This window comes from Colletotrichum fructicola (assembly GCF_000319635.2).
Source record: "Colletotrichum fructicola Nara gc5 chromosome Unknown KSG_Nara_v1_contig01, whole genome shotgun sequence".
Classification (NCBI taxonomy): domain Eukaryota; kingdom Fungi; phylum Ascomycota; class Sordariomycetes; order Glomerellales; family Glomerellaceae; genus Colletotrichum; species Colletotrichum fructicola.
In genome coordinates, this window is record NW_027094051.1 from 5,559,936 (window position 1) to 5,584,500 (window position 24,565).

General features: G+C 54.9%; 5 protein-coding genes across 5 annotated transcripts; 1 reads left to right on the top strand and 4 right to left on the bottom strand.

Annotated features, from left to right (window-relative positions):
• Positions 1-8,577: 8,577 nt before the first annotated feature.
• Positions 8,578-9,841, top strand: CGGC5_v001556 (uncharacterized protein; the record flags this gene model as incomplete). Its single annotated transcript, XM_032034636.2, has 5 exons — positions 8,578-8,623; positions 8,945-8,967; positions 9,042-9,112; positions 9,149-9,373; positions 9,439-9,841. The coding sequence occupies 5 exons, from the start codon at positions 8,578-8,580 to the stop codon at positions 9,839-9,841; spliced, it is 768 nt and encodes a 255-aa protein (XP_031886467.2).
• Positions 9,842-10,526: 685 nt separating this feature from the next.
• cdc48 (Cell division control protein 48) lies at positions 10,527-13,299 on the bottom strand (the record flags this gene model as incomplete). Its single annotated transcript, XM_032034637.1, has 6 exons — positions 10,527-11,107; positions 11,165-12,656; positions 12,713-12,962; positions 13,018-13,073; positions 13,146-13,173; positions 13,250-13,299. The coding sequence occupies 6 exons, from the start codon at positions 13,297-13,299 to the stop codon at positions 10,527-10,529; spliced, it is 2,457 nt and encodes an 818-aa protein (XP_031886468.1).
• Positions 13,300-14,521: 1,222 nt separating this feature from the next.
• CGGC5_v001558 (uncharacterized protein) lies at positions 14,522-14,964 on the bottom strand (the record flags this gene model as incomplete). The annotated part of the gene is made up of 2 exons (XM_032034638.1): positions 14,522-14,861; positions 14,909-14,964. The coding sequence occupies 2 exons, from the start codon at positions 14,962-14,964 to the stop codon at positions 14,522-14,524; spliced, it is 396 nt and encodes a 131-aa protein (XP_031886465.1).
• A 2,704-nt stretch (positions 14,965-17,668) lies between these two features.
• On the bottom strand, positions 17,669-19,974 carry edc3 (Enhancer of mRNA-decapping protein 3; the record flags this gene model as incomplete). Its single annotated transcript, XM_066150849.1, has 3 exons — positions 17,669-18,613; positions 18,692-19,803; positions 19,881-19,974. The coding sequence occupies 3 exons, from the start codon at positions 19,972-19,974 to the stop codon at positions 17,669-17,671; spliced, it is 2,151 nt and encodes a 716-aa protein (XP_066009649.1).
• A 1,013-nt stretch (positions 19,975-20,987) lies between these two features.
• On the bottom strand, positions 20,988-23,598 carry pif1-2 (ATP-dependent DNA helicase PIF1; the record flags this gene model as incomplete). Its single annotated transcript, XM_066150850.1, has 2 exons — positions 20,988-21,994; positions 22,044-23,598. The coding sequence occupies 2 exons, from the start codon at positions 23,596-23,598 to the stop codon at positions 20,988-20,990; spliced, it is 2,562 nt and encodes an 853-aa protein (XP_066009895.1).
• Between the last annotated feature and the right edge of the window lie 967 nt (positions 23,599-24,565).

Here is a 24,565-nt window from a genome sequence, read left to right on the forward strand (position 1 = left end):
GCCGGAGGTGGTACCTTGGCAGAAGTGGGAAGGGGATGCTGGAAACGGGGTAATAGCAATCCTTATTCTTCTCTTCTTGCCGGCCTTACTTTCTTTCTCGGTATGATTCGATCCCCTGACCTGGTCTTGCCGACCCGACGTGCCTTTCAACGGAGCAAGACTCTGCTCAACGAAACGAACGCGGGCGTTTTCTTCCCCCGTCCTTACCAGCAGATGCTAACAGAGTCCAGCAAAGACTTTCTGTACGGACCACTTGGACCCGTCCGTGATGGTCGAGCTGCCTCCGTCAAAGAAGGGCTTGGAGCCAACCAGCAGACGGACTGCCGCCTCGCCTCGACTAACTTTCTCGCTAGCCTCTCTTTTGGATGCCGAGTCGTTCGCTTGGCTGACTGGCTGTCTGGCCGACCTCCGCGTTTCTTTGTACAGGAATGCTTGCTGTTACTTGGAGCCTCTTGTTGCTGTCGACGTGGTTGACCCACCATGGACGTCCTTGAATAGGCTCTTGGATTGTCCAATCCAAATGCTAGCAACAAGGAACCAGTCAACCGTCTCAAAGACGTCCGCTCTACGATTGTATTCCAGCCGCCCAAACGGTGGTGTTGAATTCAACAACAACAACAACGGCCGGTCGGCCAAAAGCGCCCTTCGTCCAGCCGGGATACGCACCAACAACTTGACCGAAACCGCCCGCTTGTCAGCCACTGTGGCCAGCGATATCAGCTTCGTGAACCAGGCGGCATGCAGCCTCCGATCCACCGCCGGCTTTTTCTGCGCTGCTACGTGTGCAACCTCTTGCATTTTTCATTTCTTTTGGCATGCCGGCCGGCTCGCGGCTTCAGGTCCGTACCCGGCGTCAGCGAAACTCCAAGGACATGCAAATAAGATCGAATAATCGCCGGGCCCGTTGCCATTCGGATTCCAAGACCGCTTGACGTGTGTACCATGCCTGCTGTCACCAACTACGGTGTCGATGTGGTTGATATCAGCGAGCGCTTGTTGGTGTGTGGTCAGCACTTCAGCCAAACGGCTCGCACCCAGCCCCTTCCACACCGCTCGACGTCGAGCTCCAGCTGAGTCTAGAAAACGAGGGCAAAGTGACGGCAGCCGCAGCTTGCATGCATGGCCTGCATACACCACGACAGCAAGCGGCAGCACTGTGTCTAGGATCTCTTTCAGGAGCACAGATTTCAAGCAACCAGAAGCTCTCAGACAGGCCGGTACACCCCTGCAGGTCCTCGGCTTGGATCGTTCTGGACGCCTGCTCTTTGGCTGAAGTTTGGGAATACTTTACGGTAATAGATAGACGTGCGGCACACCCACCCTTGAGGGATTGGCCGATGCTCTGCAGCAACGACTGGCTGGGAGGAAGCCCGCGGGTGGATGTGGTGTGGGATGTGACAGGAATGTACTGCTCGCCGCCCACCAACGACGAGTTGAGAGCCAATTCGAGCTGTCCTATTAGCGGCGAGAGACACAAGGTGGCCCAGCTGTTGCGGAGAAGTCGTCAAGAGCTTTCGACTTTCCAAGAGTCTCTTTGGTCTCTTTGGTCCGAGGGATCCAGCTGCCTTGCACGTCGAGACTCAAGAGTCAAGACGTCCTAGGCGCGGTCTGCGGGTTTGGGTTTGACGATCAACAAATGCTCGCGGATGGCGCTGCTCGTGGCTCGATGCTCGTGCCACATAGGTACGCTGATTGTAGCACCTGGCCCCTCCATCGCCTTTCCCGCCGCGCTAGCGGCTTTCGATGGCAGGGCCGTTGAGTATTGGCGATCTTGGTCCTCCTCTCTTTTGGCCCTTGAATGTGAAAATCACTGCGGCAAAAATGCGAGTTATCACAAGTCGCCTACCGAGAAACGCGACAAATTCCCGTGAGGTACGATACGGGGCAAACAGCCAAGCCACGGGAACAGTAATGGCATACGTTCCTGATCCTAGCTCAATACACACAGGACGACCAACTCCCAACTAGGTGTACTAAGTATCCAGCACTCAGAGAGAAGGCGTTGATAACATGTCGAGGTATCGGTGAGTTTGGTCGCCTAGACCGTCTTAGGTTACCATCGAGTGAGAGGTTGGTGACGGATCTGCAACACCAGCATCGAGTCACGCCCGTCGCTGTGGATGGGCAATTGTCGCAGACCAGCCGGTTGGTCGACGGCCGACGCTTTTAATAGCCGTTTCACCTCCACCATCCGACGTCCGCAGCAGTCCGATCTGTCTAGGACGCGCAACATAATGTCTAGCAACACCTGCTGCGCCATTGCTCGCTCAATACCTTCGTGAGCCACGCTCTCACTTCGTCCACCACCACAACTGCGTCCGCTTTCCTCATCGAGATCCCCAATGGGGGGCCCCGAAGCGCCAAAAATGCGTCCCGCGCATGTCGGTGAGGACGGTGCAGTTTGCCGAGCTGCGGCCGGACGCCGTCGACAACCAGTATTAGTCTGTACGATTTCAACTGTCTACATCTGTTTTCATCTTTTCTTTCCCGCTTTATGCGTGCGGGTGCTCCGTGGACGAACGATGGCACGAATTGGGCTTTGGCCTTTTCATCAGATGCAACACACGATTCGGTACGAAACCACCCTGACATATCTCGCTTATTCCTGGCATCGCATATTTCCCATTCTTCCGTCGCTTGTCATCATCGTCCATTGATCTCTCACATCGTGTCCTACGCGGTCCGAGTGGCCTTGCGCACGGCGTTGCAAGCCGTCACGTTTGTTCGAATCTGATCAGCTGCATTGCGCCCGTTCGGCCAATTTGCGCTGCGAAGCGGCGGAGGTCAGCATTCCGACGTCCGCCTGCGCGCATTCAACGGGCCAAGGAGGGCCGAGTTGGGTACGGATGCAGCCAGCCCTCTCGCCGTGCGGCCTGCTTTGACCACCGCTTTATCGCGAAACGGAAACCCCGTCCGAATCACCACCGGCATTGTGTGCAGGTGTCTAGACCATCTATTGTCAACTCCGACGACAAGGGTCTCTTCCCTCTTCCGCCAATGACGGCAAGCCCCAGCCCATCATCAATGTTCTGCTTGGCCGTGATGCTTCTTCGGCCCACTGTCTTCCTCCACGTTGCTAATACAGCCGGCTTGCCACCCGCCGGCGAGGCCTAGATCTTTCTCTTGGTGTCGTACAGCAACAGAATGCGTGTGTCACACTGCAAGCTCATGACGTTGAATTGAAGGATGGCCCCCCAATAAAGGCGTGGTGTCACAAGGCTGAGACGTCATTTCAACGAACAACATATGCACCATGTATGCAAAGCCGCCCTGTTTGAGGGGTTGGTCTGGGGAAGCATGGCTCGTGGGGGATGGCAACCTGAAGTGGGACTTTTCCAGCACACCCAGAAGTGCCGTTGATCCCCCACATCGTGACCTGCCTCTTTCTTGAGCCTCAAAAGCGACGACGGCGCTCTGCTCTCTCTCAACGGCCGTTCGTCCAAACCCAGACATTCCTTGTCATACGACTTTTCAATGACTTGTAGACTCGAGTTTCCGCGCCTCGTTCCCAGTTTCAGGATGACAGATATCTTGGCATGTCCCCCGAGCAAGCGAATGATAAGAACATAGTTAATAATCGCTAAGATTTCACCAACCATCCCATCTTGGCGTTCACATGAAATCGTATCGGGCGACCTGCGTCGCGGGGAAACCGGCTGATGCAGCCGCCAGCCATCTGAGGTGAGATCGACGCGACGCCGTCATAAGCCCGACGGTCCAGACCTTTTGAAAAAAAGATCCGAACTCAATGGGCGCAGCTCTGCTGATGGTGCCGCCCAAAGTTGTGGTGGTGGTATTGGAGGGTCCCTGGATTGGCACGGCGCGACCCCTTGTGGTTGGTTGGTGGTTTTGTCATCGAAAGCTCGCCCGTCTGTAAGGCGAGTAAGGTTTCTTTCGCAGAAGCAGAAAAACATGAGCGGGCGAGGCTGGAGGCATAATCACTTCCTGTTTCAGCGGCCGAGCTTCCGTTTGCTGATTTACAGTTTCTTTGGCGTATCGAAACGCGTGGCCCTGCCTGTTCGTTTCTCCTGTCGATACGAGGTCAATGGAGCCTTTTTTTGTTAATGTTTCCATTCCCTCGGGTACTACGAATCGGAAGGACGGGAACCCTTATGCGTCGCACTGCAGCCGTCCCCGACTTTAGAGCGGGAACATTCGGTCCTTCCAGATGATTTTTTTTTTTTTTTTGGCCCTTCCACCTCATCGTCTCTCATGTTAATGGACATGGGGTTCGGTCGAGTCGGGTGTATCCAACATCAAAAAATAACGGGTACACGGCATGAGACGAACCGAGTTTGTGGCGTTTCCCAGCGCGAGAAAGGCGGAGGTGGCTTGCAAGCCAAGTCGCGGCGTGTCGTTACATGTCTGGTGATGGGCGCGGCGCCCGAGTCATACGTGCTGTGAAATGCTTGACCATATTACAACTTTGAACGTTGGGCGGTGGCTTGATGACTCTCTTGCGTGCGCCACTGGTGAGAACTGGCCCACTCGATTGTACGACAACACCCGTAGACGAGGATAGATTATGATACAAAGTGAGTGTTACATGGCAAAAGGATTCTGGGGCACGGTCCGGAGCGCCGGGGCTCAGCGCGAACTCTGGGTGTATCGTAGATGTATGCGTATGTGTGTCAATGACACCCACATCCGCCATCAGCTGAGCACACGAAATCGAACATTGTCTCACAAAGAATCTGGAGGGTGCTTATTTTTCATTTTTGGAAAACAGATATCTTGTTCTGCGTCCCTAATGCAGAACATCAGGGTTGGCGCATGAAACCGTACGCCTAGATGTCTTAGATTTCATGTCATATCGCCGAGCTTTGCCGGCGGCCGTGTAAGCCAGGCGCGGCATGGAGAGGATTTTGATAGTACGGAGCCGTCCGTGTAAATCCGAAGAGTTACAGCAAATGACCACCGCTTGGCAACAGTATACCGCGCTCGTAGCATGCGCCGCGGAATGGTATTACAAGGCCACTGAGCCAAACCGCTTCATCCTTCCTTCTTTCATCGCTACAATGTTTAGAAAGACGAAAAGAAAAGTATGATGTCGTCGTTACTCGGGGTTTGTATCACAACCCTCAGCTTTCGTCGACAAACACCCCTGTCACAAATCTCATCGAGGTTACAGCAAAGAAGTCCAGCAGCAACTCATCCGCACCCCTCCACCGCTTAGAGGCGGCCGCGGCCGAGTATGCCGTGCGACTCGGGCGGCTGATGCCAAGTAACGTGTCAGTAGACGAGGCTCGCCCCGAAGTGGTAACTGGGCTGGAAATGCTGTGCTTCTTTGCCTTTCTGGTAGTGGTGGTGGCCGTAGTACACCGGGAGGTCAGACGACAGATACCGAGTGCCCAACGACCAACTCGAGATGGAGCAGTTACTCCAACTGTTGACCTCCATGGGAGATGCTAGCATCATCTCACTGCTTCTAGGCTTTGCTTCCAGTGACTGACATGCGGAGAAGCGGAGAAGCGCCATATCTTTGATCACATCGCTATTGTTTCTTCTTCTTCTTTGCCGTGTTGGAACGGTTGGTCGATTGTCTTAGTCCGGGGGGTAGGAGTGCCAAATGTCGGTATAACATGCCGTCTCAAACTTTGATAGAGACCAACCACCCCCGAACCAGCCATTCCGACCGGATTGCCAAGAATGGGCTTCTTGTCAAGAATTGAGATATGTGACGGCGGAGAAATGGGGATCAAGGGGGAATCGACAAATGACATGTAAGGAAGCGGTACCCGGAACAAATGACGGCAGAGGCCCGGTTGGAAGGATTCGAGAAAGGTACGGTTGCAACGGAAGCGCCTGTTACATCGTGAGATTTTCGAACCGAGTCTGCGTTTGGCGTGCTGAGCTACTACCCGCGGGGGCACTCCGACGGGAAACTCAGTTCTGACGATGCAATATTACGGTGCTTACAAGCTGACCTTCTTCTCTTCCTCACCCCCGGTCACAGGATCGCCCTTTCGCAGGGCGAGAGGGGGGAGGAGGCGATCTTCGAGCGTCGTCGCACACGCACACGCATCATGTACTGGCAAAAGTTTACTTACACACGCGCCGAGCGGATCGCGCTTGCGATTGCTCTAGTTTTGCCTGATTCATGGGCTTTTCTGTCGGTAGATGAATCTCAATTCTCGGTCCCTCTCGCGCTCTTTCTCCCCCCCCCCCCCCCCCAGGTTACCACAAGCCTCGCACTCGAGCAAAACTGATGCGGCCAAGATAGACGTTGAACAAGCAGGGATTCTTGGAGGCACACACTCTCGGGGAGCACGACAGTCCAGTCACGAAATCCCACGAGACCCTGCAGGAGATGGCTTAGACGCAGTGCTTATCCTTCCTATCCCTTCCCGCGCCTCGCGTTAAGCACGCCCGTTTAGCAGGTTGAGATGGATGGGACGGGACGGGATGGAAGCCATGGTGCAAGAAAGCCGTGCAAGCAAAGCATGCCAGATGTTGTACGTACATACATACCCAAGAGACGCGACAGGAGGAAAAAAGAAACGACGGTTAGAACAAAAAGCCACCGCGTGGAACCCCCGATGTATCTTCCGCCCGCATCGAGCTAGAGCTGCCCAAGAAGTGGTCCCGCGGTACGGTGTACCGGGAGGCTGCCGGGGGTTGCGTTCGTCGGGTGGCATTTCATCAACCTGCATACATGCAGCATGTATACATGGCTGCCGGAGATAGTAGCGGTGAAGGGGTCGGTGTATTACAGGTTTTAAAATTTTCGGGCTGGGGTGTGTGAAAATGGATCCCCCGCCCTCTTATCGCAGACCGTGGACTTACACGGTCAGCGAGCGCGAAATTTGGTTGGACTCCTGGTATTGAGGCCTTCTTCTCCCGCCCTTGAGGCAATGATGGGACGTTCATTGGAAGTAGTGTGTGCTGGATGTGACCGACACTGCAAAGTAGGACATGGGCCTCGGAACCAATCCAGAGAAGCATTGGCTCGGTGTCTTGTGATCCCGTCCGTCTGGCATGGATTTTTGGTACCTGAAAGGAGGTGAAGCTGAGATCCGGCCGAATGGGAATACAACACATGTACACCACTTGAGAATCCTCGTCTGCCTCGACGCATCTGGGATAGACAGATAGCTGAGAGACATGATGTTTTGCTTGCTTTTTTGACGCCCAGCCTGCGCGTGCCGCCCGAAGCAATGCAATAGAAGGAAGTTTAATTCTTGATTTTCTTTCCTTCTTCCGTCGGGCATGCACAATCGCATCGGTGAGCTGAGCAGGGCTGTCGGCGACCTGACCGACAAGTGGACTTCCACATGAGGTGTTTCCGACACAGCGAAACGGACGCAGCCAAGCAACGCACTCGCACCTTGGTCCGCGTTCTTGCATTACCCCCGAGTTTTCCTCACCTCTCAAATCCCGGATGAGGGGAATACGTGAACGTTCCCGACACGTTCCCAGCAGGCGGGATTCCAGACCCCCGGTCCCCGGCATGTCGGTGGGTGGGGCACGAGCATGCCATGGCCATGCTGCTCGAGGATGGGCAACGTGACCGGTTGATCTGCCCGCTTGGTAGGGTGATACAACACCGGGCTCGGTTACGGGAGGCTGGGTTGGTTGGTCAAGATTCGTGCCGTCCTCGCTGCCGTCCAATCCGCGATGAGCGTCTGGACCGTTGTTGCATGCGAGAGGCCCAGGACTAATAGCGGCAGCTCGAGATGAAGCGAACAAGATGTTCTTCTCCTTCGGCGAGCTACATGTTCAGACCGGAATCTTCCTTCTCGGAAGGGATTGACGCTGCGGGAGGGCCCGTTTCTCATGAGTCGTTGATGAGTGCTGCCCCGTGAGTGTATTTTGATTAGTTCCATGCGCGGTGCGGTCATGCCCCTCCGGGAACGGGCCGGAGGATGTCGGCGCGGCGAGTTGGACTCTTTTTGATGGGGACGTCGTGTTTTCGAGAGTAGCATCGCCGCCTGTCGGAACCGCGGCGAGGAGCGGGGCCACGCTGCAGTGACATGCGCAGCGAACGACGGGTGTTGGTCTGGAACCCATGCTTCTCCCGTGCATGGCAAAGTCTGAGAGCTGCATGGGAAGCGTGTGAACAGTACTTTCGATGAAATTGCGGTGGACGCTGCTGGGGGTTAGATCCTCCTTGAAAAAAAAAAAGTAGCAACAGGCGGTCGGATCGATGAAGAGCTTTTTCAAAATCGATGACGGAGGGGACACAGAGGCCGGGCTCCTCTTTCCACCCTCCTGTTCCACTTCGGTGGGATCCAAGACGACATGTGAGCTGTCACCTGTCGATGAGAGACAGCTCCGATGACAGGCCCATGGCTCGCTCGGTGATCGCAGTAGGCTTAAGCTGACGCAAAGATGGCAGAAGCTGATAGAAGTCGCGAGCGGGAATGAGGCGAATATTTGCCATCTGCATCGCGTGTTCCGTGAATCGCCGCGAGTTGTGAGGGTTCAGATGGAAAGAAGAGTCTCGACCGCGACGATCGCTGCTGAGGCGAAGTTGAAGCCGAAGTCGAAGTATGTTTGCGGACGACGCAGTCCAGCCCGATGGTCCAGCCCCAACTGCCAGAAGAAGTTGTAGCAAACCTCCATAGTTCGGACGAGATGGAGTCGACAGGTCTTGACACCAGTGAGGTTCACTTGAGGCTCGGTGGGTGGTTGCATTACTTTGGGTCCAGCGGAGGGAAGACCGGCCGCGGCCGACTTTGGGGAACACTGAAACCACCTTTTTTGTTCGTGCGAATAAGCCAAGAGTGGGGTCGAGGTGCCTGCCGATGGCGTGGTGATGGTCGTCGCAAGTTCCAACCCCACGTGCCCACCGCCTGCCTAAACAAGACACCCCTGCATAACTCAGCCTTGCGCGAACTTGCGAGAGCTGCTAAGCTTCCATGTCCCGAAAAGTCAGCCTTGCCACTAGAATCACCATCCAGCCTGCTGAAGGAGACCCAATTCGTGCAGACACTCTGTTGAGGAGACGGCAAAGTAACTTTTAAGGTACATATTCCACTCAAGGCGAGCTCTGTCTAAGCAAAGACTGTTCTACCACCTACTAACAACGGCACCTTCAGAGTCGCAAAGAGCATTCTAACTTCATCTCCTGCCGTTGTCTTGTGGACCGCCGGCGCCTCCCCAACGCATCGTGTGTTTTTTGCGATAGGATACTTTGAGGTCGAAGGTCTCGCGAAGCATCAACTGCTTTGACGACATCAGTGAAGCCCTTCAGGCGTGTCCCTCGAGACCACTTTACACACACCAATTCTCAGACCATCACCATGTCGGGCGCATCCTCAACCCCGGTCAAGGTGCCCCCCTCGGCCGCAAACCACTCAGCAGCAACTCTCGATCCCGAGCTTCGATCGCAAATCAACACATTATTACTCAAGGAGGGCCATGTCACGAAGTAAGCCTCTGCCTGTCCGACGTGTTCTCTTGGTACAGCACTAACGCTCGTGTCTCTCCCCTCAGGATCCAAGAGCACCTCCTCCATAGCCTCAACGCGAACCAAGCAAACTGGCCAACCCTCATCCAAAACCATGCTCTCAACCTCCTGCGCAACGGCGAGGTCACGACTTTCCCAGCCCTCCTCCGCCGCGTCCTGGACGACGTCCGACAGGACACCCTCAACCCACCCGCACCGTCGACCGCGTCTCCGTCAACATCCAAGACTAACGGCACAACGGACAAGGACAAGAAGACTAACGGCGCGTCCTCCACCCCGACACCCGCCGCAGGCACGGCAGCGTCCGCCGCGGACCCCAACAACCCGCCCAGCCTCGCCATCCCGGCCGCTGTCGTCGAGGAAGCTATCAAGGTGACACGCGATAGTTTAGAGGCAGTATGCGAAATCGACAACGCGGGCGGGAGCTAGAGGATGCGAAGCGATGAAGAGCAAACAGCGATACGGGCGGCGCGTGAGAAGAGTTACGGGGGTGACGCTTCCGAGAAATAATGAAATGAACGACCTACCATGGTGTAATGGGCGGCCGTGCTACAGGAGACGAGACCAGGCCGAGTTTGAGCGAAAGACTCGGTGGTTTAACGAAAAGTCTTTCATATCAACTTCAAGTCGATGCTGGGGGGCGGCATCGCATACGTGTATAAAATTGGATTCGGACAGTTCATTGGGGTTCGGCTCCTACCTTACGAGAAGGTAGGAGCGCATACGATATCAAGTTTTTAGACAGCCAGCCAAGCAATGATTAACCGTAGGCTGAAACAGCTTTCATTCAGACTATACCTTGCGAATTCGTCGTCTAAGCTTATTCCCACCGTGTGGTTTCCCAATTTGCATGGCTTGTTCCAACTGGGCTGTGTCACCCTCCACTACACACGTCGGCAACGCGAGAGTCTGTGGTCCACTTGTAACTTATCAACTTTGCATGAGACTACCTGTCTACCAACTCCATCCGCCTCCAGATCTCCACCTTCGTTGGATTTCTGTGACCCGGTTCATCATCTGGTCATTCGATGATGTAGATGTATCGGAGAGCGCAATAAAAAACTAAAATACAAGGCCGGCCAGCATTAAGTGGCAATCTATCCTAGCCCACCCTTTAGTCGTAGAGGTCATCATCGTTACCAGCATCACCGAAGTTGTTGGCAGCCTGGCTGGCAGCCGCATCACCCTCGGGGAACTTGAAGTACGCGCCAGGGCCAGCGTTCTTCATCTGCTGGGCGAAAGCCTCGTACCGGCGGATCTCAACGTCGCTGACAGAGCGACGAGCCATCTGCATAGCCTCCTCGAAGTGACGCTTGGTAAGCTCGGGAACGGGGTCCTCCTCGTCCTCATCCATGGCCTCCTCGCCAGCAGCCTCGCGCGCCTTGGTCTTCTGGATGTCGGCGGTGATAGCCTCCTTGATGGCAAGCTTGACAGCACGCTGGGTAATGAAGCCCAAATCGGCACCGGAGAAGCCATGGGTCTTGGAGGCGATGAAGTCGAGGTCGACATCGCCGGCGACAGGGGTCTTGCGAAGCTGGGCCTTCAGGATACCAGCACGGGCGGGCTGGTCAGGCAGAGGGACATAGATGAGGGAGTCCAGACGGCCGGGACGGCACAGAGCAGGGTCAAGCTGCTCAGGTCTGTTGGTAGCACCAATGACGAAGACGTTCTTCTTTGAGGTCATACCGTCCATCTCTGTGGCGAAGTTAGCAAGCAATTCATTTAGACTGAAGATCTGTTTTCAGCACTTACCAGTCAGAAGCTGGTTGACGACACGGTCAGAAGCACCGCCAGCGTCACCAACGGATCCACCACGGGCCTTGGCAATGGAATCCAACTCATCGAGGAAGACGATGCAGGGCGCAGCGGCACGGGCCTTGTCGAAGATGTCGCGGATGTTGCTCTCAGACTCACCGAACCACATGCTGAGAAGCTCGGGTCCCTTGACGGAGATGAAGTTGGCAGCGCACTCGTTGGCGACAGCCTTGGCCAACATCGTCTTACCAGTACCGGGGGGTCCGTAGAACAGGACACCACGAGACGGGGAGAGACCGAACTTGAGGAACTTCTCGGGGTGGTCGACAGGGTACTGGACGCTCTCCTGCAACTCGGCCTTGACGGTCTCGAGACCACCAATGTCCTCCCAGCGAACGTTGGGAACCTCGACAACAGCGACCTCGCGCAGGGCAGAGGGGTTGGAGACGCCGAGGGCGAAGCGGAAGTTCTCCATGGTAACACCGAGAGAGTCAAGGACCTCGGCATCGATGGTGTCCTCGTCGAGATCGATGAGGTCCATCTTCTCACGAATCTGCTGCATGGCGGCCTCAGAGCAGAGGGCAGCAACATCAGAACCGACGTAACCGTGGGTTTCGGCGGCAATCTGCTCCAGGTCGACATCGTCGCCGAGCTTCATGTTCTTGGTGTGAATCTGAAGAATCTCAAGACGGCCCGTAGGGTCGGGGATGCCGATATCGACCTCGCGGTCGAAACGGCCGAAACGACGCAGAGCGGGATCGATAGAGTTGGGACGGTTGGTGGCAGCCATAACGACAACGTTGGAGCGAGCCTTCATGCCGTCCATGAGGGTGAGCAGCTGAGAAACGACACGACGCTCGACTTCACCGTTGGTCTTCTCACGCTTGGGCGCGATGGAGTCGATTTCGTCGATGAAGATAATGGCGGGAGAGTTCTTCTCGGCCTCCTCAAACGCCTTGCGAAGGTTGGACTCGGACTCACCGGCCATCTTGGACATGATCTCGGGACCGTTGATCAGGAAGAAGAAAGCGCCGGTCTCGTTGGCAACAGCTCTCGCCATCAGAGTCTTACCGGTACCAGGGGGTCCGTAGAGAAGCACACCGCGAGGGGGCTTAATACCGATAGACTTGAAGAGCTGAGGATGACGCAGGGGAAGCTCGACCATCTCACGGATCTGGGCCATCTGCTTTCTGCAACCACCAATGTCGTCGTAGCCGACCTCGTTCAGGTTGTTCTCCTCCTCATCGCGCTGGATGGGCTCGCCCTCGCAGTGAATAACCGTATCCTGGGCCACAATGCCGTATTCGGGGGGGTCGACCTCGACGACCTTGAACTCTACTTGCCTCATACCACCGCGGACGATGAAGAGATCGCCCTGGCGGACTGGTCTGTAGGCCTCGCGGAAGTAGGGGGCGAGGAAAACGTCGAAGAGGGATCCGGTAATACCCTCGACAGTGTCAGCGATGGGCAGGACGGCAATGCGCTTGGCCTGTGAAAGAGTCAGTATCCCGCTCCAATGTGAGGGTGTATACAAGTAGGACGCACGTATTTGATGTCGGGGCAAGGGTGGATCGTAATCATGTCACCGTGCTTCACGCGCAGGTTGTGGCGAACGACACGGTTGATGCGGGCACTGCCGTCATCGAGCTCATCGTCGGCGAGTACGATGAGAACGGTGTCCTTCCTCTTCTTACCGCGAACAAGCACGGTGTCACCACGGAAGAGCTGGAGAGCCTCCATGGTGTTCTCGGACAGAGCGATGATGGAGTTGTCATCGTTCACAGCATCGGTAACCCTGCTCCACAGTCAGTGCTCTGAACGTTACCCCACGCCACCAAGAGCTCACGTACATCAACTGGTTGGGCTTCTTCTTCTTCTTCAGAATAGCGGTCGCGGTATCATCTTGCTGTTTTTGGTAGTCAGTATCGCCGCAGCTTGCGGAATGGATCGTAGGTAGCTGGGAGGCGGGGAGACAAACATCCTTGACCTCGGCACCGGAGGCATCCCTGGTGACCATAGTCAGCATCGCTCCTTCCAAGTTCGAGTATGCCACTGAGGCAGAGAAAGCCGAGTTTTACTCACATAAGGTTGACCTTCTTGTGCTCGGCGGGCTGTTCCGACGGAGGAGCCATCGTGACGATTTGTGTGTTTGACGGATTCGGATCGTATGCGGCTGTTGAGGTGAAGGTGGGAAGGTGGGATCGTCAGCGGTGTGGGGGAGAAGCTGTCAATACGTGTGTTGTCCGCAAATGGGTTCAACACAGGAAGGAAGGGACTGATGGGAATGGTTTATATCCCCTTGCGTGTGTGGTAATGGAGAAAGGGTAGTCGTGGATCACGGAGATAAAGGTGAGAGGCAGATGGAAGCTTTGCTTTCGGAGAACTAGGTGCACGTAAAGGCCAGCAGCAAAGGTGACGGGAGGCGGCAATCGCTGGGAAGTGGTCCCTGGCGACCAATGAAATCATAGAGTGGGGCGGATTAAGTGGTCTCCGGTGGCTTCGGCGGCTTAGATAATGGAGGTATCCAGGCTCTGTATCTGGCCCAAGCTCTATGATTCAGGTGTCGTCAGGGCAGTGGAAAGTGTTGGAAGCTTCCACTCTTGCTTGGTTGCTGACCTTGAGGGACCCGTAGGCAGACAGACACTCACGCACTCCAGGTGTCTAAGCACAGCAGACACCACGGCCACGACGCCAGCCTGCAGCCTAGGCAGGTAGGTACATGCCAATCATGCCTACCCATCCGGCATGGATGCCCCACATCGACTCTCTGCTTTCCCGTACCTTACGCTTATCGTCTTTTTGCATTAGTGAGCTTTATTGAAATGGCAATTTGCACACCTTCGCCTCACCGAGAGATCACATTTCGAACGGTCCCCTCGACAGAGTCCCCTTCTGGGCTTCTTGCCAAAGTCGCCTCAGCTCCGAAACCTCAAGACTTGTGGTTCCTTGCCTTGATACTACGGCAACTATGTTTTATCGCGGCGGCGAAGAAAGAGAGCAGAGGGCGAACGGAAGTAGCGAGCGATTTCTTTGTTTATTCTGCGACACATCGACCAAAGGAGCGGCGGATCCGACAAGACGCCGCAGTCTCATCCCAGCTCAGACGAAGAAAAAAATTTCAAGCCATACACATCAACCAGCAACTCAACGGAGGCGACTGTTGGTTGATGCATGCGGCGGCAAACGAGCGACAACCGGCTTATTGCCTGCTGCAAACAAAACGGACCATTACACCCGCCATGCCTGTTCCAGTCCCAGAACGAACGGGTCCCCCCTGGAGGCGAGTCATCGCCGGTTGCTCACTCCCCGAAATTCTTGAGCAACCACACCCATCGCCGCAGTCGCCGCCCCAATTTAAACAGACAACTTGCGATCGTTTATCCTCTTTGATGGGCTAGCTGCAGGCCACGTTGCCACTTTTTGCCGCCAGCCTAGGTACCTCGGGGCTGTCGGCGCAGATGCGTGGTCGAATGCCGGAAGAGCGTCGCGCGCCGAGTGCATGGTCGGCGTACGGTTGATGTGGGTATCTAGCAGTCCGACCCCGAAAATGCCCACTCCGGGGCGGGGGCCGCCGGCGGCAATTCGCTCCGCGTTGTTGACGGTCTGCAAGAACGATTCCTGCAGCCAGGTATTGGTCGGGCAATTGTTGCTGCGGCGGGCCAGGCTGTGGTCGTGGCTGGACGTATCCGTCTGTCTATTCGTCATTGTCAGCACCGCTCTTGGACAAGAAGTCGTACTTACCCGTGAGACTGGGCAGCATCGGAGCCCACCTCGACCACGTCGGACCTGAAGCTCATCTGAAGTTGGTTTGCCGCCAGTCTCGTGACTTGGCGGGCCGGTCCGAGATGCTTTTCGACAACCGTGTTGGTTACGGTCGTTCGTCTGTTCGTTGTTCTAGAAGAATGCGACTACTAGTGGCTGCAGGTGCTGCGTGCTTGAAAGCGCTCAGGAGAGACTCGTAAGAGCTATTCTCGCGCTTGAGCCTTTAAGAAGGAATGCCACGCCGGTGCTGCATCCAGCTTCAGACATGCGACGGCCACGATCTCTTATACAACTCTCATAATACGACGTGGGAATCGATTCTTTGCAGCGGTCCGGAGCCCTGCCCGTTGGCCTCCCGCCAATGCCTCTCTTCCGACGTCCAAACCGCCGGTACGGACAAGCTAAGACACGGCTGGGGAGAGAAGCACGCTGCCTGCAAGATCGCTCGCGTGTGGTTCACCAGCCCGCTGCATGTTTGGGGGCCATGTATTGGCTGTGCATGCCGTAGCACTGCAATGTGGCACACCCCCACACACCATCTCGTCTCAGCAGCCCAGCCTTATGATGATGAGAAAGAAGCTTGTCTACCCGCTGAGCCAGTCATTGGATCGAGTACTGCTTTTTCTTCTCTCTAATGATGTTTCCTGGCTCGTTGCCTGTTTCCTCGACACAAACCTGACACTGACATACACTCGTGTGTAAGTGGTTCAAGAGAGTCCAGAGTCAACAGACTCAAACACCACAGCTAAACTCTTGGGCTTCTCCAATTGACACAGCAAACCATGCTAGAAATTCGTTTCGAAACTTGGGCCTGAATCTGGTAAGCTAGCAGGGGCACTCGCACCATAGTGACGATATGGCACATATCTCCCCAGCAGGCTGGCGAGCCCACAGCCTCCACCAGCATCGTCCGACTTACACCATGAACCCTTCCACCACCGTCGCATCCTCGCCCACCTCCAGCGCTTAACGCTGCTATCTTGACCAGAGATGTGCTTCTGCCCTTCTACTCAGCCACTTCCTTCCCATCTTCCAGACGTTCTAGCAAGCAGTCCCCCGTCATCGCGCCTGCTGCCCACACCTCTGCGCCTCCAGGCCGCAGCGGTTCCGCCGAGATCTCGAAGCCTCTGCCGACTCCCGAGAACACAAATTCTACACCAGACGAGACGGGAAGAAAAAAAAAAAAGACCGACAGACTCGACCTCACGACCTTCCCAGAAAATATGGCTTTTAAAGTGGGGCATGTAGATGTACAAGTCGAAGGTGAGAATATTTTGACCAAACATCACTGGTCATACTAGATTATATGGGCAAAAATGAAAAGAACAATGAGCAACTCGAGGAATTATGTAGCATCACCAATTGAAATCCGACCGAACCCAGGCCACCCACCCCTAGACGATCTTCACAGCAAGCGTGCTCATTATTGGAGATATTCCAGACACAAACGGAGGTATGAACCTTTCCCGCCAGGAGATCTGGGAATTTGGGATACCGCGCTTTTGATTTCATCGCCTTGGCATCCCCCCTCCCCCCTCCCCCCTCAAAGCCTCCAGTGTGAACACTCGCGTCTTGAATTGATGCAGCCTTACCTTGGCAATCTCCCATACGAACGCCGTCACAACTCCGCCAACCCGGAAACGGCACCGGACCGTGAGACGCGCATCATGACAGCATACCGTCAAAGCCATGTTCCTCCCTCATTGACAGCCTGATCACATTATCCTCGCCCAAAAAAATACGTCCCAGAAAACAATCGTGATCCATCCCTCTTCTTCTCCTCCCGCACAGTAACACAGCCTGATATCACCCAGGGATTGTCCAGATAAGCCCCACGTTCTCTCACACCTCCGGCCGGCCCCCACCCCCGCCAATGTCCGAAGCAAGCAAGCAGAGCTCGCTCAGCTCCATGAGCCGTCAGCACTAACCCGCCCGCCATCGATGCTATGCCCTGCAACCCTTTACGGCCCCCAAAATAGCTGCCCTACACTAATGTCGCCTTACGCTTATTACCTCGACTACACAGGAAACATCGATCCGGAGGGAGGGAGGGTAACGTGACGGTGGGAGAACCCATGGCCCAGGCTAGGAAAGCTGGCTGCTCCCAGCCCCTAGGTTACCTCTGCTTGAATTTCAATGGGCATGCGATATTCAACGTTGCGTCTGGATTGCGGGACCTAGATGGAAGTTTTGACCAGTCGTCGTCTGGGATCACCAAGGCTGCCATGCAGTATTGAACAGGTGTTTGAGTATCAGATATTCCAACTTAATACCAATATCCACCTGGCTTGGATATGGCGGAGACCAAGGTGTGCCAAGAAAGCGACGTCTGGCACTAAGATGTGCGGGTTAAATAGTGATGCGCTGTAAGCCAGTTCACAGAATCAGTTAGCATCACATACATTGTAAAGCAGGCTAATGCGTGTCGTCAGAGCACCAACAAGAGATGAGATGTAGTAAAGTAATAGTGTGATTGAAAGAAACCGGTTAATGTCGGTATCACGCGCTGCTAAGATATCATGCAAGGTCATTGTCGCCTTCCGGGATGCATGATTGATGAGCCCCAACTCCTTTTCCTTCATGTATGATGTCCTCCAAACCAAGGGCGGACGAAAACGCCCTAATAATGCAGTAACTTGAATGAAGAAGTGTCGCTTTTGTAGTTCCGTTCCTGAGGTAAAGCAGCTTAACCTCTGCTCCTTTTGATTTCCACTTTTGTCGTCGAAAAGACCTTATCGCTTACTCCTGCGTCAAGATTGGCTGGTACCGCATTTGCAGCACCCATTTGTTGTCAAAGTCGATGCCTCTGCGGATCTTGGTCCCAGCTTTCTTCCAGACGGCAGCACCAAGACCCATGTCAGCAATGAACAGCTTCCAGTCGTTGTCCTCTGCCACGGCCCCTCCTACTTGGGTACTGATGGGATCCGATTCAACCGGGGCCATCGCCTCGAGCAACCCCTTCTTCGGTGCGCCCATAGCGACAACGTATCGGGGTTTGACATATAGACGGCCACCATCGATAATGCTGACCTTTCCAGTCGACGGGTCGATACCAGTTGGCACATCCACCGCAAGAACAAACGCTTCGTTGCGGTTGGCCCATTCAATCAGCTCGTAGACGGTGGCTTGGTCGCCAGTTCGCAATTCCTCAAACGAGATTGCCAAGCCCAAGAGGGCATCGATGATGAGGGTTACTGAGGCTGCCGGGTTCGAAGATGTCTTTCGGAGCTGTTCAAACAACTCCAGCTTGGTGTGCACGCGACCTCCAAAGTTCTTGAAGATTCGGATTTGCTGCCGCATGTCTTCCAGCAAGTCCCGCTCGCGCTCGATGCCAACAACACAAACGAGGATATTAAGCCCCTTGTTTCTAAGATGCCGAGCCGCGGCAATCGCCCGGATACCCGATTTGTTGTTACCGGCTAGCATAACAACAGTGGCAGCTGCCACTGGATTCTCGGTCGGTGCATTAGCCCCGCCTGTGCCGAGTCGTACCTGGATGGCCGGGTCTTCGAGCGCAGTCAAGGTGACTTCTGCTATGCCTCGCCCCGCGTTCTCCGTCATCATGTCTTCTGTCAGCCCAATCTCATTTGCAGCTATGTTCTCAAGATTGAGCATCTGTAGAGCGGAGACGGTTTCCAGACGTCGGTTTGATGGCAAGAGGTAGAAGCCGGGCTGGGTCCCATGCTGCAGAGTGTTAGTACTAAGAATGCTTTGTGAACTATTCTGACGAAGCAACGCTTGGGGCTGTCTGTTCAGACGTACGCTGGAGTTCATGCGATTCAGGGGCTGGCTAGTAAGCTGCGCGCTCGCCTTGCGAGATTGCGACCTCCTTGCAGCCCCTGGCTTGCTCTCTGCCCTCCGACTACCCTGAGCGCTTCGGACCTCGCGCCCGCTCAACCGATCGCCTCCGTTAACGGCGTCATCAGCCTCGCTGTTCCAGAAATCCTGGTTCGCTTTTGAGCTTGAGGAAGGCATGTCGAGCACGTTTTCTGTGTAGTGGAGATTCTTGCCGCCTGCGGTTCCGGGCTTAGGTTTGCGATTGTGCGATACCAGTCTGTCGGCCTCGTCCACTTGATCCTCCTTTCGCATCTGATCGAAAATGGTGCGCTTGTCGAACTTGGCCAAACTGCCTTCGAAGTCGAATTCCGCCATTTCCTCGGTGACGTCTTCGGATGCCCAGCCATTTTCGGGGAGGTCTTTCTTGCCTTTGATTCCGCGCTTGAGTGAATTGAAGGGTTGGAATGAGGGCGAGCTCTGCAGGATGGGCGTCTGTCTCCAGCCCTTGCCACGATTGGCGGGATTGCCACGGGACGGCGTGCTTTCCTGCGCATTCTCCTCGGCAGTGCCGTTCCTTGGGGCCTTTGCCTTTTCACGGCGCCTGTTCTTCTTCTTTGGTTGCGACGGACCCGATGCCTCGTGCGCATCCTGCGCGACAGAAGCTCCAGCGGCGTAATGTCTTGCAGCAGTGGGTGTCGGCTCATCCACGTCCAACTCCTGCAAAGACTCGCTGAGGCCGATATTTACCTCATCTTTTCTCGATGCCATCGCCAGATGGACGGGAGGCAGAACCCCAGGTTGTCCTGGCTGAGGGTCCCTTGCAATGCCCACGTTTGGTTGGGGTATCACCTCAGGAAGGACTTGACTGTCGCTGCCGCTTATAATACCAGAGCCGGGCCGCTTCCCCATACTAAGGATTGCGGGATCAGCAAAGACAGGTTGCGCAGGCTGGGTGACGACAGGGGCGGGAACAGGACTTATGCCCGGCGCGGTGAAGGTGTTGGGCGCGATTTCTTCCTTGTACTCGGACAGCTCGAGTATGTTGGCCGCATCGATCATTATTCTGGGGATCCAATGGTTTGTGCCCATGGTGAAGACTGCGAAGGCGGGTGTTAGCATGATGGCTCCTTGGGAGTGAAGAGGGTTGGCAGCTTGCCGTTAGCCAGAGTCAAACTGGCGCCAGGTTCAATCTCGCTGACTGTGCCCTTGAGCATGGTGCCTTCAGGCTGGCGAAGGGTCACCAGCATCTGTAGGCCTATGAACTCCATCGTGACAACTGCGTCACAGCGCCCAAATGCTCCGAGTCGTGGGTTGTAACAGAGTGCACCGCACTGGGTCCGCCTCGGGCTCTGTGGCAGACGATATTGGCGGGAATAAGGATGGTATGATGGCTTTGCGTAGTTCGCGCGTCGTATGGGGAGGCGATTTGGTGGTTTTGATCGCAAGATTCGGTCAGCGGGTGGTTGAGGTTGGGAGATAATTGTGCGTCGTGATGAGGGACCAGATAGCTCTTTCCCCCAAATTCCCCCTCGGACACATTCACTGACTGGGTTTAGGTTACCTTCACTTTTTCCCTAGCCCAATGCTTATCGATAAAAGGCATGTAGGCGACCGGGGCAGGTGCAGGTACAGGTTCCAGGCCACACTGCAAAGTCACGGGGGGTAGGTAGGTCCAGCTATGATTGATCGATTGGCGGTGGCGGGTAGCTACTGCCGCCGTAAGAACAGACGGGACGAACGTCATGGGCGCAAGCTTCCCGTCGCAAGGTACCTTTTTAGTGCATTGGGGTCAGTGCTCATCAGGTACCTCAGTGGAGCAAGATCCCTTGGCAGAGTCGAGCATCTGCTGTACTACCACGTCCCTTGAATTCGTCAACCCGGACAGCCAGCAAGATCCCAATACCTGTCAATCTTCAGCCACAAACATGGGCACTCCCTTTTCTGCACTTTGACCCTGGCGATCGGCCTGCTCCTCTTTGCCTTAGTTCACCTCCTTGGAAGTTTCCGAGTCAACCAATGATCGCGTCCCTCAAGTTGCACAAACGAGATGCCATTGAGTCTCATTATGTCCTAGAATCGCCTTCAAAATAGGAGCAGAGTATTTCCCTGCCTCCAAAGACTACCAACACCGAGGCGTCTCCAACTTCAATTCTAGGTATCTATGTCCAGACCATGATCCCGACCTACCATTCCATGACGGGACTATTCGGGACATGCGCAGCCTGCAAGACCCTGCCTGAACGCCGACCAATGCTTTAATAATATGCTCCCAGTCCGCGGCCTAGTATCCGTAGCTCGCCATTGCCTCTTCTTCATCATCAAGATCGATCACCTCAACGCCTTTTCTCACAAATGACTGGGACTTCGAGCTAGGACCTTGGCTCTTCTTCTTCTCTTTCGCGTCATCTTCTTTGTGTAAAAAGTCGGCCATACTCGGTGGTTTTTTGGCAACGGCCACCTCGGCGCTGTACAGCTTGTTGTAGAATTGTATGACCCTAGGGTGAGCCATAACCTTGTCCTTCTGGAAACGCAGTACCTGTAGACCGTCTTGGCAGGTTGCTCGACTGAGCGCAACGTACGCCTGGCCCTTCTCGAAGACCTTGCCGAGATCGACTTTGACGCGTTCCAACGTTTGACCTTGCGCTTTGTGAATCGAAAGTGCCCAAGCAAGGATCAGAGGTAGCTGACTACGGCTGGCTTGCACCTCTCCCGTTGGTGTTTCGACCTTCCAGTCTTCGGGGACACAAAGAATAGTGCGCGTTGTCCCGTCCACCGCAGCAAATTCAACGACTGGGAATTCGGTCGTTCCGCTGGTCGCTTCCTCAACTTCCCTACTGAAGGCTTTGATCTTCTTCTTTGCCTTGTCTTCCGAGTCCACGTCAACATCGGATCCATACTCCGGCATGGTCCAGGACTCGAAACTGCCCTCGCTCATGAACTTGACGACCTTTCCCAGCGACCCGTTGACAAGCGTGTCGTCCATGTTTTTGATCAACATGACCTGAGCCCCTACCTTGAGTTCGATGGTCTTGGGCGCCATCATGTTCTGGAGCAGCTTGTCGCGCACATTTGCGTCTCCGCCATCGCTGGCATCATATCTGTGGGGTTTGCCAGGAAGGTTGCGCAGGCGAGCTTGGTTGGAGTTCTCGACTTCCCATCGGGTAGGGAATAGTTCCGTCACCTCGAGTCCATCGTCAGATACGATTGGCCGAGTCAACTTCCTGAAAGCCTGGACGGTTTGTTCACTGATCCGTCCAAGGCGCATTTCGTTAAGCATATTGGCAAAAACTGCCACTCATTAGTGTTGCTCAACAAAAAAAGATTCGGCATGACTTACCTGGGTCCCTTTGTCGGAAGACTTGCGTCAGCCCAATGGTATGGTCAATAGCCGTGTTCCACGTCGCTGCTTCGAATGCAAACTTGGCATCCCTTGACTTGTCGCCGTCGGGAACAGGAGGCAGTTGAAAGAAATCGCCTGTGACTACAAGCTGGATACCACCCCAGGGTTTGCCATTGTTTCTGATGGTCCTCCCGATCTGGGAAAGCTTATCGAATAGCTCGCCGTCGACCATGGACACTTCGTCCATGATTAGTGTCTTCGTCCTGAGCCAGCGGTTCTTGGCCTTCGGGTTGCGTCGAATCTTTTTGACCAAAGTCTGAACATCTTCCTTTCCGAGTCCGATTCCAGAAAAGCTGTGTAACGTCTGGCCTCCAATATTGCATGCTGCAAGACCGGTAGACGCCGTGACAGCCAGCCTTTCCGGGTCTCTCGCCCATTTCTTCTTCAGCTCCGTGATGATGGATCTCATCAGAACAGACTTGCCGGTTCCTGCGGGACCTGTGAAGAAAACGCTTTGGCCCTTGTTTACGACAAGATTCTGGACGTGTTTTTGCTCTTTGGTCAATGCGATCGCAGTCGCCTTTACCTTGGGCATATTGCTTTGCATGACCTCTTTCCGGATCTCGTCCATGCTCCATTCGTCATCGGCGGATTTCTTGGCTTGAATCTTGAGTTGCTTCTTCTGTTCCTTCAGGGCACTCGCAGTCATGTTCCAAGTCTCCTTCTTCTTCTTGGGAGCGGGTGTGACGCCACCCGGCGCCCACATGGAGACTTCAGGCTCATCTTCTTCATCCAGTTTTATGACGTCCTCCTCCTCTTCGACCTTCCAACTCTTCGGAAGCCGACGCTTCTTTGGCTGCGGAGGCAAAAGGGAATCCAATTGGTCCGGTGATTCGCGCTTCAGAGAGGTCTCGGTAGACGCCGTTCGATTTGAGTTCTCGCGGCTGAGCTTAGGGTGAACGAAGTGAGAAGCAGGTGATGATGACCAGGGCACGTGTTGGGTCGAGGGTATTCCGGACTCTGGCTCGGTGACTTGCGGCCGGGGAGCTTTCGTCTCCTCCTTGACTTGGGGTTTGGGAAGCGGAGGCAGAGCGGCGGGTGCCTCAAAGTCAAGGTCGAGAAGGTCGTCATCGCTGAAATCGTCCTCGGCAAAGTAGACTGCGGGTTTGGCTTTGTTTTGCGTGTCGTTTCCAACAGCTGTGTCTGGCTCGTCTCGAAAAGAATCTGATCTGGAATATAGCGAAGCGAAAGATTTGCCATTTGGCTGTGGTATAGAGTCCAAAGCAGATCGGCTGCTGCTCGCAAAGTGTGTAACACTGGCTGTGCGGCCAGGCGGTGGCCTCGGTTGGTTCGTGGTCGTCGACGGGTTCCCCGCGGTCCTCGCCGATACGGCGGCAGAGGAGGCCTGCTGGCTTGTCCTCTGGAATTGGCTCATGATGTTGCCATTTTGTGTGGCACTCGGACTGCTCGAGGGGAAGAGCTGCTTGGCCAGGTCGTTCTTGGTAGGTGGAGGCGCGTTGGCCTCGTAGGCCTTCTTGGCTCTAGACAACATTGAATCTGGATCTAGGTCCGGGTAGAGGCCCGGGATGTGGACATGGGCAACTTGAACGGCTCTCTGAAGGGTTCGGCGGAGTATCGGCGAGGATCGAAGATGGAAGAGGCTGGTTATTCCAGCCGGCATCCAAGGGGATTGAGTGTAAACATTTGTCTTCGGTTATCGTGGCGGACGCAGGTGGAAGGCGTTTCTTCCCTTGTCGCAGGCAGCCAGGAGGGAAAGTTTCGACGCTGATTGACCAGTCGCAGCAGGTGTGACCGCTGGGGAGGCGCGTGTCCAGCGCGTCGAGTGTGTAAATTTCGCGCTAGATGAGGAAGGAGGGGCCATATTGATTGCTGAGTCATCCACATCTAGACACCTCAGAGCAGGGGTGCGGCGCCTCAGTGCGAACCCCCACTAAACAAACAACCTCGTCCCTGTCCATCCTTGCCAGGGGTCTTTAATTGATGCCGTGATCAGTTCCATCTATCTGTACCTATTTGAGTACCCTACGTTCGGATCCTGCAAACACATTCACCCGTCGGTAACACGTCTTACACGCTGTCGTCTGCGCAACTATTGAATCCCTAAGGCAGATTTTCCACAATGGGCCAATGACCGGCTATTCGGTTGCCATCATTGGCTGGTGTTCGCCCACGTCCACGGAGACTCCTCCCCCGCGCATTCTGCATCTGCAAAGCCGTCGAGTCGGGTCACCCGCAGGAGCTGCTCGCCTCACGTCGGGCACTCAAGCACTCGCGTTGTCGACTCGACTGCTTCTTTAGGCACGAACCTTGGCGAAACCTGGCCGTTACTGATACTTATTTGCCCTCTTGCCCTCTTGTGGGACGCTGTTGCTCTGACAACTCTGCTTCACTCTGACTGATGGTCTTTAGCTTGGATGTCATTCTGAATGCAATCTTTCTGATATCGACGATTTACACTGGTTTCTGTCAAATTGATTGGGAATACAATATGCCGCCAG